Source organism: Colletes gigas, unplaced genomic scaffold, assembly GCF_013123115.1.
Source record: "Colletes gigas isolate AHSC1104 unplaced genomic scaffold, ASM1312311v1 Colletes_gigas_Sc00011, whole genome shotgun sequence".
Lineage (NCBI taxonomy): Eukaryota > Metazoa > Arthropoda > Insecta > Hymenoptera > Colletidae > Colletes > Colletes gigas.
In genome coordinates, this window is record NW_025106640.1 from 7,182,046 (window position 1) to 7,195,560 (window position 13,515).

General features: G+C 45.0%; 1 protein-coding gene across 3 annotated transcripts in view; it reads right to left on the bottom strand.

Annotated features, from left to right (window-relative positions):
* Window positions 1-413: 413 nt before the first annotated feature.
* LOC122398619 (protein FAM102A) overlaps window positions 414-13,515 on the bottom strand; it is a 51,781-nt gene continuing 38,679 nt past the window's right edge. Inside the window, exons 3-9 of one of the 3 annotated variants that reach the window (XM_043398687.1) lie at window positions 9,484-9,604; window positions 9,219-9,409; window positions 8,941-9,146; window positions 8,643-8,862; window positions 4,128-4,280; window positions 1,666-1,871; window positions 414-1,276 (exon numbers count right to left, since the gene is read on the bottom strand). In XM_043398687.1, the coding sequence (XP_043254622.1) occupies window positions 1,155-1,276; window positions 1,666-1,871; window positions 4,128-4,280; window positions 8,643-8,862; window positions 8,941-9,146; window positions 9,219-9,409; window positions 9,484-9,604 (1,219 nt within the window). In that variant the 3' untranslated portion in view covers window positions 414-1,154. Of the gene's footprint in view, window positions 1,277-1,665; window positions 1,872-4,127; window positions 4,281-6,765; window positions 7,459-8,642; window positions 8,863-8,940; window positions 9,147-9,218; window positions 9,410-9,483; window positions 9,605-13,515 lie in introns of all 3 variants that reach the window. The other 2 variants (XM_043398686.1, XM_043398688.1) reach the window with 2 other exon arrangements.

The following is a 13,515-nucleotide window of genomic DNA, read 5'->3' on the forward strand; positions in this document are numbered from 1 at the left end:
CGTTTATAAAACAGTTTGCATTAGATTATAGTTATTATTACCTGTTATTTCCATATGGAACAAGCGATCCATCAAGTCGTAGTCGACGATCAAAGTTCTACCATGTGGAATGTTAACGAATCCCCCCCCGGAGTCGCTTAGAAGGTGATCCTGTAATTATTTCGAGCAGCGTGTCGGTATAAATTACACGGTGCAATAACTATTGTCATTCTGGTAAACACTGCGAGAAGTCAAAACAACGTAATTGCGTCAGAACCTGTTCAACTCTTTTTGCGCATCTCGACAGTTGGTTTATCAATACCCTTCAACACTTTGACTGCCACGTCACCCATATGTGGGTAACAGTGAAACTAAAACAATTAATTCTCAAGTGAAAGTGTTAAAGAAAATAAATTTTAACAGGCTTCGTAAATTTTAACGAGGTTACGAAAGTAACTACTACAACTTTTAAGTTGTGTAATTTACAATTATCTAAAATCAAAGTTTTGGTCTCGTTGACAATTTTAGGATCTTAGACTGGCAGTCAACGTGTTAAGAAAATATCTATCTTTACAATTTCTTGAGATAACTAACTGCACCAGTGCTCGATCATACTCGCCTTTTCTAGGGATTTTATCGAGAGACCTAATCCACGGGTGAAACAGGAAGCGTTCCCAAGCTTCTAGGCGGCGAGGAAAAAAAAACTTAACCCTTTGCACTCCTATGTCGAGTCCAAACCAAATACATACACTAAAAATTATAAAATACAGCAATAGTGTAAATAAAACAGATATTCGATTGAATTTATTTGCTCTTCTGTTTGTTTAAATTGCTCTGTTTTTTAGTTTAAACAAAATTGAAATATAATTCGGAGTGCAAAGGGTTGCAAAGATGAATCGAGAGGAATCGGTGATCGGTTTCAACGTGAGCCAGCTACGAAACTGAACAAATGATAATTTGGGGGGTCAACGGGCGTCGGGGGGTGTAGCATTCGCGTCGTGTTTCGTCGGGTGTTCTCCGTCTCGACGATTCCCTCGTCCGGCATACATCGTGATCGCTGTTCCTCGTGACTACCGGGGCTCGCTGGCCTCGTAGACGAGCTCTGGCACCAGGGCCAACGAGAACGTGGCGCTGGTTTGTCTAGCGTACTGCCTCCTCGTCACGATAGCTTCGTGTTACCTATTGTTCTCCTCCATCACCACCTGCTTGAACACACCGGCGGGCATCTGGCTCTTCACCTCGTGGCTACCGAGCGCGGTCGTCCCGTCTTTCGCGATGAACAACTGAAGCCCCGTCGCTGCAACAACGCAATCACATCGAACGGTTACGCTTGGACCGAGTTATACAACATTACGCAACGTCTTTGCTCTTAGGTAACCGCAACCGGACGCGTTGGTCCCACCTCTGACGTTTCAGTGACTTTGAAAACATGTCATAGACTGTGTCTTAACCCTTTGCACTCCGAATTCTATTTCAATTTTGTTACCATGAGCTCCCAAACGCCTTTAAGTTATTAAATAATTTAGTACGATATCTCTTTGGTTTGGACTTGAAAAAATGTCTCCTAAGATAAAAATTGATGTCGAATCACGCTCGATATAGGAGTGCAAAGGGTTAAGATGTATTTTGGTACATATTATGGTAATTCTTATGGTGGAATCAGAGAGCAGAGTGGATGAAACGTACTCTCGGAGCTCTCGAGATCCGTCTGCTCCAGATTCGTTGCTTTGATCAGCTCGTCGATGAGGGAGTCCGGATTCGGCCTGGTGACCTCGACCCTGCATAGCACGGGGTTCCCCGTCCCGTCCTCGGCCTTTTTCCTGCGCTCCAGCGCGGCCTTTGCCCGGTCCAAAGATCCCGTCTCGCTGAGGCCAGAGCCGCCGGATGGATTTCTGCGAAAACAAAACGGCGGACCGTAATAATCGTCGGCGTTTTGACGTCTGTTTGCCCGGGCACTGGCGCGAAAAACAGGGTACCCTTGAATCAAAAAACCGCTGTGATCGCTCGAAACGACGGTGAATAAATTTCGCGCCAGTGCCCCCTGGGGGCCTCGCGACGCGGCAGAATCGAAATAGTTGAAATTCCGGGCGACACACCGCGTGCAGAAACGAGCACGTTCGAAGCAAACGGGGTAAAAAAGAACAGGGCACAAAACATAAAGAGATGACGAAAGGAGCGCGTTTTTGGTGCTCGAACGCGAACGAGACGAACGCAAGGGGTCGCAAGCGTGTGTGTGGGAGTCCTCGACGCACGCTGTTCGAGATGATTTAAGCGCCGTGGATCAAGCGGAAGAAGATTGTGCGCAGAAAGCTAGCTTCTTTTCTGAGCTCGTGTGATTCCCATGCAACGGCGTAGCCATTCATAATGAATTAATAATGAATCGTACCGGACCTGTCCATTTTTATCAAAGTCAATGTACATCAATAAAATTGAACGTAAATCGTCAAATGATGGGGATCCATGTAATATTTGACTTCGAGAATTTTCGACAGGTCCGGCCCAAATTCCGCTGCAAATTGCAGGAAGTTTCCACGAACGACCAGGTGAAAAGAAAAAATTGTTTATCGGTTTACGTGGACAGCGGGAGAACTATGAAATAGACTCTGACCGGTTGCACTGTTACAATGTATTTGATAAGGAACGTGGTTGGTCGTTCGTGGAATCGTGAATATGGAAATCCAACACCAAAAAAGAAACGCAAACGCAAAGAAAAAAGTTACGTGACGTTGTAGAAACCGTAATAAATAAAAAGTTCGGATCGTTGAGTCAGCTGTGCGCACAACAACAACGTAAAAAATAGATTTCCAATCACGTTTCGCGCTGGCGTCGATGGGTGGATTTTGTAGACCAGTCCCCATACGTTTTAAGAAACCAATTGTAATTTAATATATTTCATGTTATGAAAAAGAATTCGAAGCTGAGGAACCTGCTGCATTCTTCCAGTCTTTGCGTTATAGAATAATGATAAAAAGACTGGAAGAATGTGTGCAAAATGAAATATATTAAAATCATATGTAAACGCTTGTACTTGAACAAATGTACATGTACAATAAAATGTTTGTTACTGATTACGGTGTTCTTGTATCGATCTTTTACCTCTAGGGACTGCTCTATTAGACAGCTTGTTCATTCCAGGGGACATTTAACACTCCATTAGGGTTATTAATCACGATTTTTCTGATTAAAACGGTCAACGATTTCGCAGACATAAATTGCAGCGAACCTTGCACACGGAGACATGGAGGACGCTGAGATTCCTGAAAGCCTTTGGTCAAACATTGACACTATTTTTATACGTTCATTATCATTTCGTCAATTAACACTCGTCGTCGGAATTTGTCGGACAGTTAACACCTTGCGGACAAATTATTAACGATTCCTCGTTCTAAGAATCCCTCGACTATATGCACACTTTGGAACGACGTAGGATCGATGCAACTTGAAATATAATACAAAAATATCTTCCATTGTTCCGATCTGTTTGTTTTATGAATAATTCTTTCAACACGGAACGCTAAATATGGTCGGTGGATTCATAGTAATGAATTTCTAAGCTAATCTTTTCATTGCAAGTAAAATAGAATCATATGAAACCAATTTAAATCTATGTAATCTATTTTGTATTAATTGCAACCTTGTAAATTTTTTTTCATTGTCTAATAACAACTCGTAAATCTAAAACCTGTATCAATCTAGAAGTTTTTGTACTAATATATTCCAATAAAGTATTTACAATTTTTAATGATAATTGCTTTTTTTCGCTAAATAAAGCAAACCATGATTAACGACATGAGATCACAATTTTTCTAACCTTCCGACCTCTCGATCATTAAGAAAATAGCCAAGCAAACATACTTCTCTCGCTATCAATATTAATATTTTCTTTTCTTAGCGTGATAACAACTCGTAAATCCTCGACTCGTTATTTAGTCATTCCCCAAGGCAAGCGTCATGGAACTTTATTCTAATCCGAATGTACATTTTTAATTTTGAAACGCAATAGTCCGCAAAGTGTCGACGCGCGTCGTTTCCGTCCATCGTTCGATTCACGTGTCTCCGTGGAAAAGGGGGCGAAAGCTGAAGGAAAACACTAAGAGAGACAGACACACAAACGAAGGACAGATTAAGAGACGAAAGCATGGACTGACGGTGGGGTTATGCTGTTTCGGTGCTGGGAGCTCGGTGGAGCGACTTCCGGTACCCCCAAGGAGGACTCCTCGGAGTCCGCTGGGCTGGTGGCGACCGTAGCCAGCTTGCCCCCCGTCCCGTCCAGCAACTTCCGGTGGCCTCCGCCAATACCCCTGCAAGGATTCACAAAGCCATCCAAACTGGAAGCAAAGCTACACCTCCTCTCTCCTGCGCTCTTCGTTTCATTCTCGTTTCTCTACGTTCAACCACGTTCTGACCAGAGATGACAAAAATTTCCCAAAAATTTAAACAAAAACTCCAGTTTCGAGTCATTCGATAACAAAACAGTTATAAAAAGTTTGCTCATCTCTGGATCCAGGATGTAAGTCGCAAGACCGCTTCGACAGCTCCATCGCCGGAAGCGAGAATTGCTATACAAGGGATTACTATACTCTGACAGCTACAGAGAATGCTTCTAAATGGAACTCGGACACAATGATCAGAGTTTTACAAAAGTGCTATGTTCGTCTCAACTATTATCATCTCAACTATGGTCAGAACTAGAAACTAATGGCTACTACCATAAAAATGCAGTCTATAGGAGTGGTATTTGTTTCTATCATGAATATCGCTCAGATGCATTCTTCGTAGCTTCCTACAGGTGTCTTACAGATTTTTCGACAACCAACCGATCGACAGAGTTAGGAACAAATAATGCATCTTTTCACAGAGTTATCCAAATATTAACATTTCTATCAATTGCCCTAATATAATTTATGACCGGTAGTGTACGGTTTGAGGTACGATGAATCTACTTTGTTTCGCGACCGGTTCCATCAATTTCTCCTATCATATTTTATTGAACTGGGGACCCCCGTATTTCCTCCGGGTTCGGTCCCGCGCAGAGCACCGCCAGGCATAAACGGATTAAAATCAGCGGCTGTGAAAGCGTCATGCGAAATACATCCTCTCTCCACCTCCATAATATATTAACTGTATTCTAGAGTCACCCTCCACGCGTCTCCCTTCTCGCCACTGACCCGTTTCCGGATGTATTCCGTTAATATTTCATCGGGTGAACTTTTTCAAACAAACATTGATTCTGGCTCTGGCTGCCCGACAAGATATTGCACAGGGCTCTATGAAAACACAAATTTCGAAACTGATGCGTTGACTCCAATGGGTCCACCACGCGTCAACTGTAATTCATTCTTAATTGTAGATTTGCTATGTTTCTTTTTCAGAAATGTTATTGAGAAATTGTTTCATAGACTATATCTTTATTTAACCAATCACTAATTATTTTATTATCGAAAGAACAACTTAGCAGCGCTTGGACCCTTGGCGCCAACTCTGGAGCTCTATTGGCCACCATCTTAACGAATTACATCCTTTCTTAAGTGTGCGTGTTAAATACAGTTGCCCTTGCGTTGGACCTTAACGCGATACCTTACAGGTACGCAGCAACGACGGATCAACTAATCGCGGTTCCCACGAACGCAACAAAGCTTCCACGAACAAGGCGCAGCGTGTAGGAAACAACGGATTCAGACTCTTCTGAACGATCGTTAACTATCGGCAAGCAATTCTCTTTGACGTGGTTTCGTGAGGAATGAAACGCGTCGTAGACGATCGCGAATCGTGTGGAGTTTAGCAGTTTCTAGTAGACTCGTGGTTAACGGAAGCGAAGCGGTAATCTCGCAAGCTAGTGTGTTGTGTAGCGGGTGAGAATTCGACACGTTTGATTACGGAACTTTTGATCGAACAGGTCTCTGTAGGCGTTATAATACAAAGAGGATCGTGTGTTCCTGACAGAATATAAAACAAAAGAAAAAGGCAACGGAAAGGAAGCAAGTGGTTACTCGCTGAAACACAGAGAGAGGAAACGTTATTTATTCACCGGTTTATCATTTGTCGACGATCTACGGGGTACAATGCGATTATCGAGGAGCCCGTCGAAGCAATGGCGGCGAACGTTAACAAGGAACAAATAATAAGTTTGGCGGAATCGAACGCACAAAATCACCTCGAAGAGGGGGATACAAGGTGTGCCCCACTGGAAACAGACCACCATAAAAATACAAGAATCAAATACAAAGAAACTCATGAAACTCGACCTCGAACATACACTAGGGTAATAATATTTTCGAGCATCGGTGGTGGTGTTCGTTTAAATTTCAAGTCTCAAGAAATTTAAGGGTAAATACAATAAAGTAATAGTCTACCAGATCAATGCGTGAAAGGATTAAAATATCTTAAAGCTTAGCTCTTATTCTACGAACCGTGTACTTAACACTAGAACTACCGACAATTACAGTGTGCTTATTTGTACCAAAGAAATTAAATCAACAAATGTGTAAAGAAATGTATAATACAATGCTAATAAATGTTTATTCATTCTTTTATAGAAAATTATGGTAAATTTTTATAAACTCGGTAGAGTAAATTTTTTATAAGTTTTATTAGAAATTGTGAATGGATCATTTTGACTGTTTTGGTAGTTCTAGTGTTAAGAAACCGGATGTATACAAAGTACAAACAGCTGAAGGATTTTTAGTTTGTGATTTCTAGTGGGGCACCCTGAGCAGACCAGAGGGACGAGGGAACGTAGCGAAAAAGACTCGTAAGAGAGTAAGTTCGTTGATGAGTGAAACCTACCTGAGGGTTTGAGCGGTGGTCGCGGAACGTAGCGAGGCTCTGGGGTTATCGGGCCTATGAAGAGGATCTGGGGAGGATACAGCCCTGGCCTGATCCACCAGTCGCAAAACCGGGCTGGTCTTGCCCTTCTCGATGCAGTCGCAGGTCTTCGATATGCTTCTCCAACCTGGCTGACCGATTCTCGGCTTTGCGACCGGCGCGATCGCGACGCTACTGTTCGGTTGTTGGCCGTTTCTGTCCTTGGACGTAGACCGCGCGGCGTTAAGCTCGTTTCGCGCCTCGAAGCTGCTCCTCTCGTAATTCTTGCGCGAGTGTCGCGGCACGTCCTGGGCTCCGGGCACCCTGAACACGACGGCGCGGTTCTCGTGGACGTCGCCGGTGTCGTTCGCGACACCGTTTCTACGCGACGACGCGCGATCGTGTTCGTCGTCGTGTTCGTTGGACGTAGGACGAACGGCCGCGACACTCGTTCTCGACCTGGTCGAATTACGCACGTCGGACTTTCCATCGCGGGACGAGAGTGGACTCGACGCGGACCAGAACCGGTTACGTGGATCCAACAGCATCAGGGAAGACGTGGAGGGGGACTCGGTGGTTTCGAGACATGTCTCGGGTCTGTGGGGTTGCTGGCTGGCGGAGAGATTCTGGGAAGGGTTGGGGATGCGCGGAGCCCATACCGGCCAGGAGGGTGACCTATAAAGATCACAACACAAATATTCAAGCATGCAAAAATTATAATAAACTCGCGTGTTTGGCGACACGCCCGTAAATACGGAAGAGGGGGCCAATGCAAAGGGCGGAGGAGAGAAAAAAAATATGCACGGGACGCAGCCTGACAGCCATTTATGGCCATCGAACGAAACTTTATTGGGTATCGATTGTCATCAATACCAATAAATTTTTGTCCAAAGGTCCTTTTCGCGGTGCAGGATACGCCCTTGTATACGCGCGGGAAGAGAGAATCCAGAGTCTCTAGTCAAGGATTAATATAAGTGGTTAAAAAAATAAGTTTTCCTCGGGCAATCCTGATGCTTTGTCGGACGCGGGTTGGATCCGTGATAGTATAGTTGTAAAGTGGTGCAGCGTAGCGAATGGTTAAACGCGAGCGTGTGTGTGTACCTTTGTTTTTGTTAGGCGAGATTCTGCGAGTATCCCAGGTTTTAATAACCAAATTTTGCCTGCGTGCTCTATGGGGCTAAATAAGAAAAGGAATATAAATAAATCATCGAGATGTTCGTACAATATTCTTTTTATATTTATTCCTATAGAACCGATAAAGTTTGGCCATTGAAACCTCAGAAACCCCATACAGAAGAGAGACTATGGCAAGATACAGAGTCAAGCGCAGAGTTTTCGCAGCGAGATAGTGAACGCGACCGATCGATGTGTAAAATGGCGATTCGAGAAGTTGTTAGTTGCGACTGTTAAGAGCACGAACGTCGCGACGATCGTCCGCTGCGTCTTCTCACGGTTATCTCGCGATTATTGAGCCGGTCGTTCAAGCAACTGTATTCTTGTTACCGAGTTTCCTCCATGAAGATCCCATATAGAACACCCATGCTCGCTTATCGTCTAAGCGACACCGTGAAAGTTAGAGAAGGCACCGATCATTCTTAATCGAGAGAGCTCGACAGAACGAAGGCACTCATCGAACGGTGTAATAAGCGATTAATGGAGCCCGCGAGAGTACTCGAAATGTTCTGTGTTACTGGAAGTATCGAGAAGAGAACTCTGGACACGGTAGTTTAGGACGGTATCGGGCTACTGTTTCAAACTGACGTTCATTGATCTCTCTTAGTTCGGTTTTGGCTAACAGGTCCGGAGAGTTCAGTTTTCTTATAGAGTCCCGTGTACCCAGGAGGCCGCGGTGGCTTTACCTAATGTGGCCACTGTCACCACTACTGCTCTGCCTACTGTGCTGACTGTGTGAATTCAGTGACCCGTAGCCCGAGCCTTTGCTCAGCTGGCTGGTGTTGCTGCTGTTGCGGGAATGTCCCGACTCCGTGTGCGCTTCAACCAGAGTCTCCACTGGAAGAGCTGACGGTACGATCTCGCTCAAGGTCATGGGATCGTACGACTCCGCCCCGCTGAGGAGCTCTGCAAGAAGAACGTTCCATCAGACTTGGTGTCAAGCAAAAAAGGATCAACTTCGAAGGAGAGAACATGAGATGTTACCCGAGGAAAAGAGGGCAGGCCTCTTTTTGGGAAGACTGCCGAAACCGCTGCTGGCGCTGGCTATGCTTCCAGCCAACGACCCGCTGGAAACATAGTCCTCTCGGTTGGTGCACATCTCCGACGCGGCCACCTCGTCGGCTGTCACACCAGGAATACCTGGACCGCCTGGCACCGCTAGTTGCGTCTGCTTCAACGACGGGGAGGGTCTAAAAAAAAATAGGTTACGTTCAATCCAAGGTTCGATGTACGAAGAAGGCTTTCAACGAATTAATACTCACACTTTGAACAGAATGTCTCCCGACAACATGTTCATCTTAATGGCAACGCGTAGCATGGAGTTGTCCTGCCGATGTCTCGCGTCGTAACCTTCCAGAAGGCACCTCGTTCTGCAGAGTCCAGCTCCAGCGAATTCGGCGAGGTTCAGGTCGGTGAAGCCGAGCTTCTGGAAGGACCTGCCTCCCTTCAATTCCTGGAAAACGGATCGCTGGTTAGAGAAGGGAACGGGACAGAGTCGAATGACGCTGGAGGCTGTAACGGGGTTACCTTTCTCACGGATATCCTCAAGATGCACGGATCGAGGACTCCGGTGGACGCGTTGGCACTCATCTTGCACAGAAACTCGAATCTGGCATTCCACCTGACCGTGTGCTCCTGCACCTCGTCCCTGAAGAGCAAAAGAAAACAATACGCGTGAGAAAATGTTCTGTAACGAGACGACATGTATACTAAATCTCAATAAAAAATCTCAAACGAACTATTGGACTTTGTTAAACACTGCAATTCCCTTCCCGAAAGACTAAGATGCCTTAATAATCCCACTAAACGCACGGAAGACTTTTACGAGGATAGTAACTTGGCTCGTGGACGTTACACGTCCGCCATTATATCCGTGACCTCCGTGAGGTCCTCGACCCCAGATTAAAAACCGCAGAACTAGAATATTGTCTTCGCGGAAGCAAGAAATCCGACGAGGGACGAGAATGACTCACGCGTTCCGAGCGACGCCGTTTGATCTGGCAGGTTTTCTTTTTTTTTTTTGTCCACCGTGTCGTATCGATGAACCGTTTATATGAATATTCAGCGTACTTTGCTTCCGGCAATGGGGCTTCCGTTCGTCGATCACGCACGCGTCGCGTATCGAATCGTACAAAGGGCCGAATTATACGCTGTAATTGTTTATGCCACCCATGGTGAATTTCTGACGCGTTTACCGGCCGCCTGGCTCTTTCATTCGTTGACCTACAGAGGTCGTGGCAGCGCTCCTCGCCTCTGTTTACGCGTCGAGGTAATTTTTTAGCGGACTCTCGGACACGAAGGTTTCGATCCACGATGTTCGGGGTCTAAATAAATCTTGAAGGGTTTTCGTGGATTTTCCGATCCACTTGACACACCCGTGGTCGTAAATGTCATCACAGCACGCACCCTCCTCAACATGGAGTGCCGCAGTATCGACCTTGCGAGAAGACCAAAGAATTTCCAAGTACAAAACGCTGGGCGAAGAACGACGGAATAATACAAACACTCGTTCCAAGAAAGGACGTCTCGTATTACACGGGACTACTTCTTTTTCGTTCCAATCCACACACTTGGTCACTTCGATACTTATAGATTATGTTCTTTTACGAATTGGTCAGGTTATCTTTCGTCAAATCTCAGTTAGAAAGATCGTGTCTCGTGGCACTTTTTTTTAGAATCGTAGGAATGGTGATTATTGTTGCTTTTAAACGCATGATCGAGCCCGTGTTTTCCCCGGTGCTGGGTCCGTTAACGAGATTGGACAGCTTAGCAGTATTATACCTGGATGCATGCACCGACGAGTCGAAAAGTCACGCGGTTATTTCTATCTACAATGAGATTACCCATTAAATGCATCGTACACGAAGCTGAAAGAATTCCAGAGTCGCGCACGATCGAGTTGTACGAATTCGCGGAAAGCTTTTTCGACGCTAACGAGCTTTATGCTGCATTCGAAATTAATTAAAACTAAATCGAAGTACAACTTGCTCTGACAAATAATTGAACTCTTCGATCCGTCGAACGATTCTTGGAGTAAGCAGAGGGTAACTAATCTTTAACAGTACCACCCTCCCTATTCCAGGGAAATACTTTTACAAAGAAACCGTTTTCTTCGCGGAGCAAATTTCCGTCGAGTTTCAGCGAAGATGAAATTAAGCGAACACGACGGGCGGTGATTTTTCTTAGAAAGTTTTAATCGAAGAAGCATCCTGCCGGCTCGATTAAAGATCGGACAGTGGGTCACGAGGATGGGACGCGATGATTCATGCGGCTGGGATGATAACCGATAAGAATCCAAGCGTGGTTGCTTTTGTCGTTGTGCCAGGAATTTAATTTTTTAGCGGTTATTAATCCTTGAAACTTTTAGGCCTTATCATTTTCTGTACAAGCCTCTCGGTAATTCCATTTGGCATTCTGACTGTCGCAAATTTATATTTCATACTCATCGATCGTTGGTCATGCATAAAATGCACTTCATATACAGGGTGTTCGATCACTCACGGGAGAAATTTTAATGGGGGATTCTGGAGGCCAAAATAAGACGAAAATCAAGAATACCAATTTGTTGATGGAGGCTTTGTTAAAAAGTTATTAATGTTTAAAGTTCCGATAGTACTGAATTTTTTTCTCGAAAATGGGTAGGATTTCGGGGGTATGTCTATTCACCAAAAATGATTCACCAATAATTTTTTCAGAACGATTCGAAATTTTTTTTTTCCGTCGAGAAATTTCACTCCTCGAATTTTTTTCTAGAAAGTGGGTAGGATTTCGGGGTTATGTCTAATGACCAAAAATTATTGTAATTGACCCCCGCAACCGAAAATAATTTTTCCAGGACGATTTGAGATTTTTGAATTTAATTGTTAATAACTTTTTAACGAAGCCTCAAACGAAAAATTAATATTCTTGATTTTCGTCTTATTTTGATTGTTGCGCCCAATATTTTTGGCCAAAATATTCACCTGTACAAAAATTAATGATTTCGGGACAGAAATGGGTTAAGATCGAACGAGAGAAGAGTATTATTAACGACTGGATGTTTCAAAAAGTAATTAACCGAGGTCCGCTTGTACGAAGTTTCGTTGTAACAAACGTTCAAGGTTAATTAACTTCAACGTCCGTCCAGAAAATAGGAATTGCAAATGAGTTTGCAGGTAGCGAATGGGGGGGAAACTGGGCCAACGGATTCCAAGGAAACTTCGAAAGATACACGGGTCCATCCTTCTTTTTTTCACCCCTATAATTTTCGGTGGCGGCGCGTTTTTAACGAGCCCGAAGCCCAGAGCGAATCAGGCGCAGAACTTTTCCTCTACCTTCGGTGGAACGATGCTTTGATCTTCGCGCGCGACGAAAGAAGTCGGTATTTCCGGCCGTATCTCGGCCAACGAGAGAAAAAGGATTCGTGACGACGCACCGGGTCGACGAATTATCGACGAATGGAGGGAGACACGTCCGCGAGAACCCGTGAATATCGATGTAACGAGACCAACCTACGCCCCCTAGGGGCGTCAATGAGAAAGAACCGTCGTTGCATGGAACCCCGACGTGTAACTGTGTGTCTGCAATTCCGGCCGACCCTAATTCCACCGTATCTTCCATTTGCTCGCTCGAATTTCTCGCGACGCCGACCTCATCTTCGATAAACTGTACTTCGTTCCTGTAACTTTCATTCAACTCGGTGTCTAAATATATCAATTTCCGGACCCAAAACGAATTTCTATTTTGAGAACATTTATAAAATCGAGGACATAAATTGTTAGAATCGATCGAAGAGTCAATCGCAGCGAACAATGCCCTTTGTAAAAAGAGCGAAGGGCCAACAAAGTTTTGTCAGAAGATCGCAAACGAGTTCAAGGGCAGTCAGGCGATTCGATTACGGCGTCGATCGATTCTTTTTCGCGGATGGCGTAACACCGCTCTCTCGTGACACACGTACGTGGCCATTACTCGGCCAAAGAATTTGATTATCCGGACGTAACCGATGGATATTGTGGCGGCTCGTGAAAAGCAGGAGGGCGTTTAAACGAAAACCCTGTCAACACATTCCCCGCGAGGCGGCCCGTCGATCCACAGGATCTACCCGACGGATTAACGGAGGGCCAAGGACAAACTGTTGTCCAGCCGACCGGGACAAGCCCAATTACCGTGGGAAACCAGGACAACGTGTCTCTCGGCGTGTCCAAAAATTTGGATCCTCGACGAACGAATTTCCAAACCCTCCCCGCGTGCTTGGAATCAACGATACGATACTAGGGACATTTCTTTCGCGAACAAGAAATAAAAATGTTTGATTCGTGCATCGACGCTGGCTCCTTTCGACGTTGAGAACCACTGCGCCACCGAGACGTAAACAGAAGCTTCGCGAACGTTGGGAGTTGTAACATGACACCTCGGAATGTCCAGCCAGGACTCGACGTTAGCCTTGAGACACGCTCTCGATAGATTTTAACGGTTTTTTAGGAGAAAGCAGATGCATTTTAGCAGAATATACGCGATTACGTGCGGATCTTTGTGTCACGGAATTTCAGCGAGCGTGGTGTCTCGTGTTTTATCAAGGGC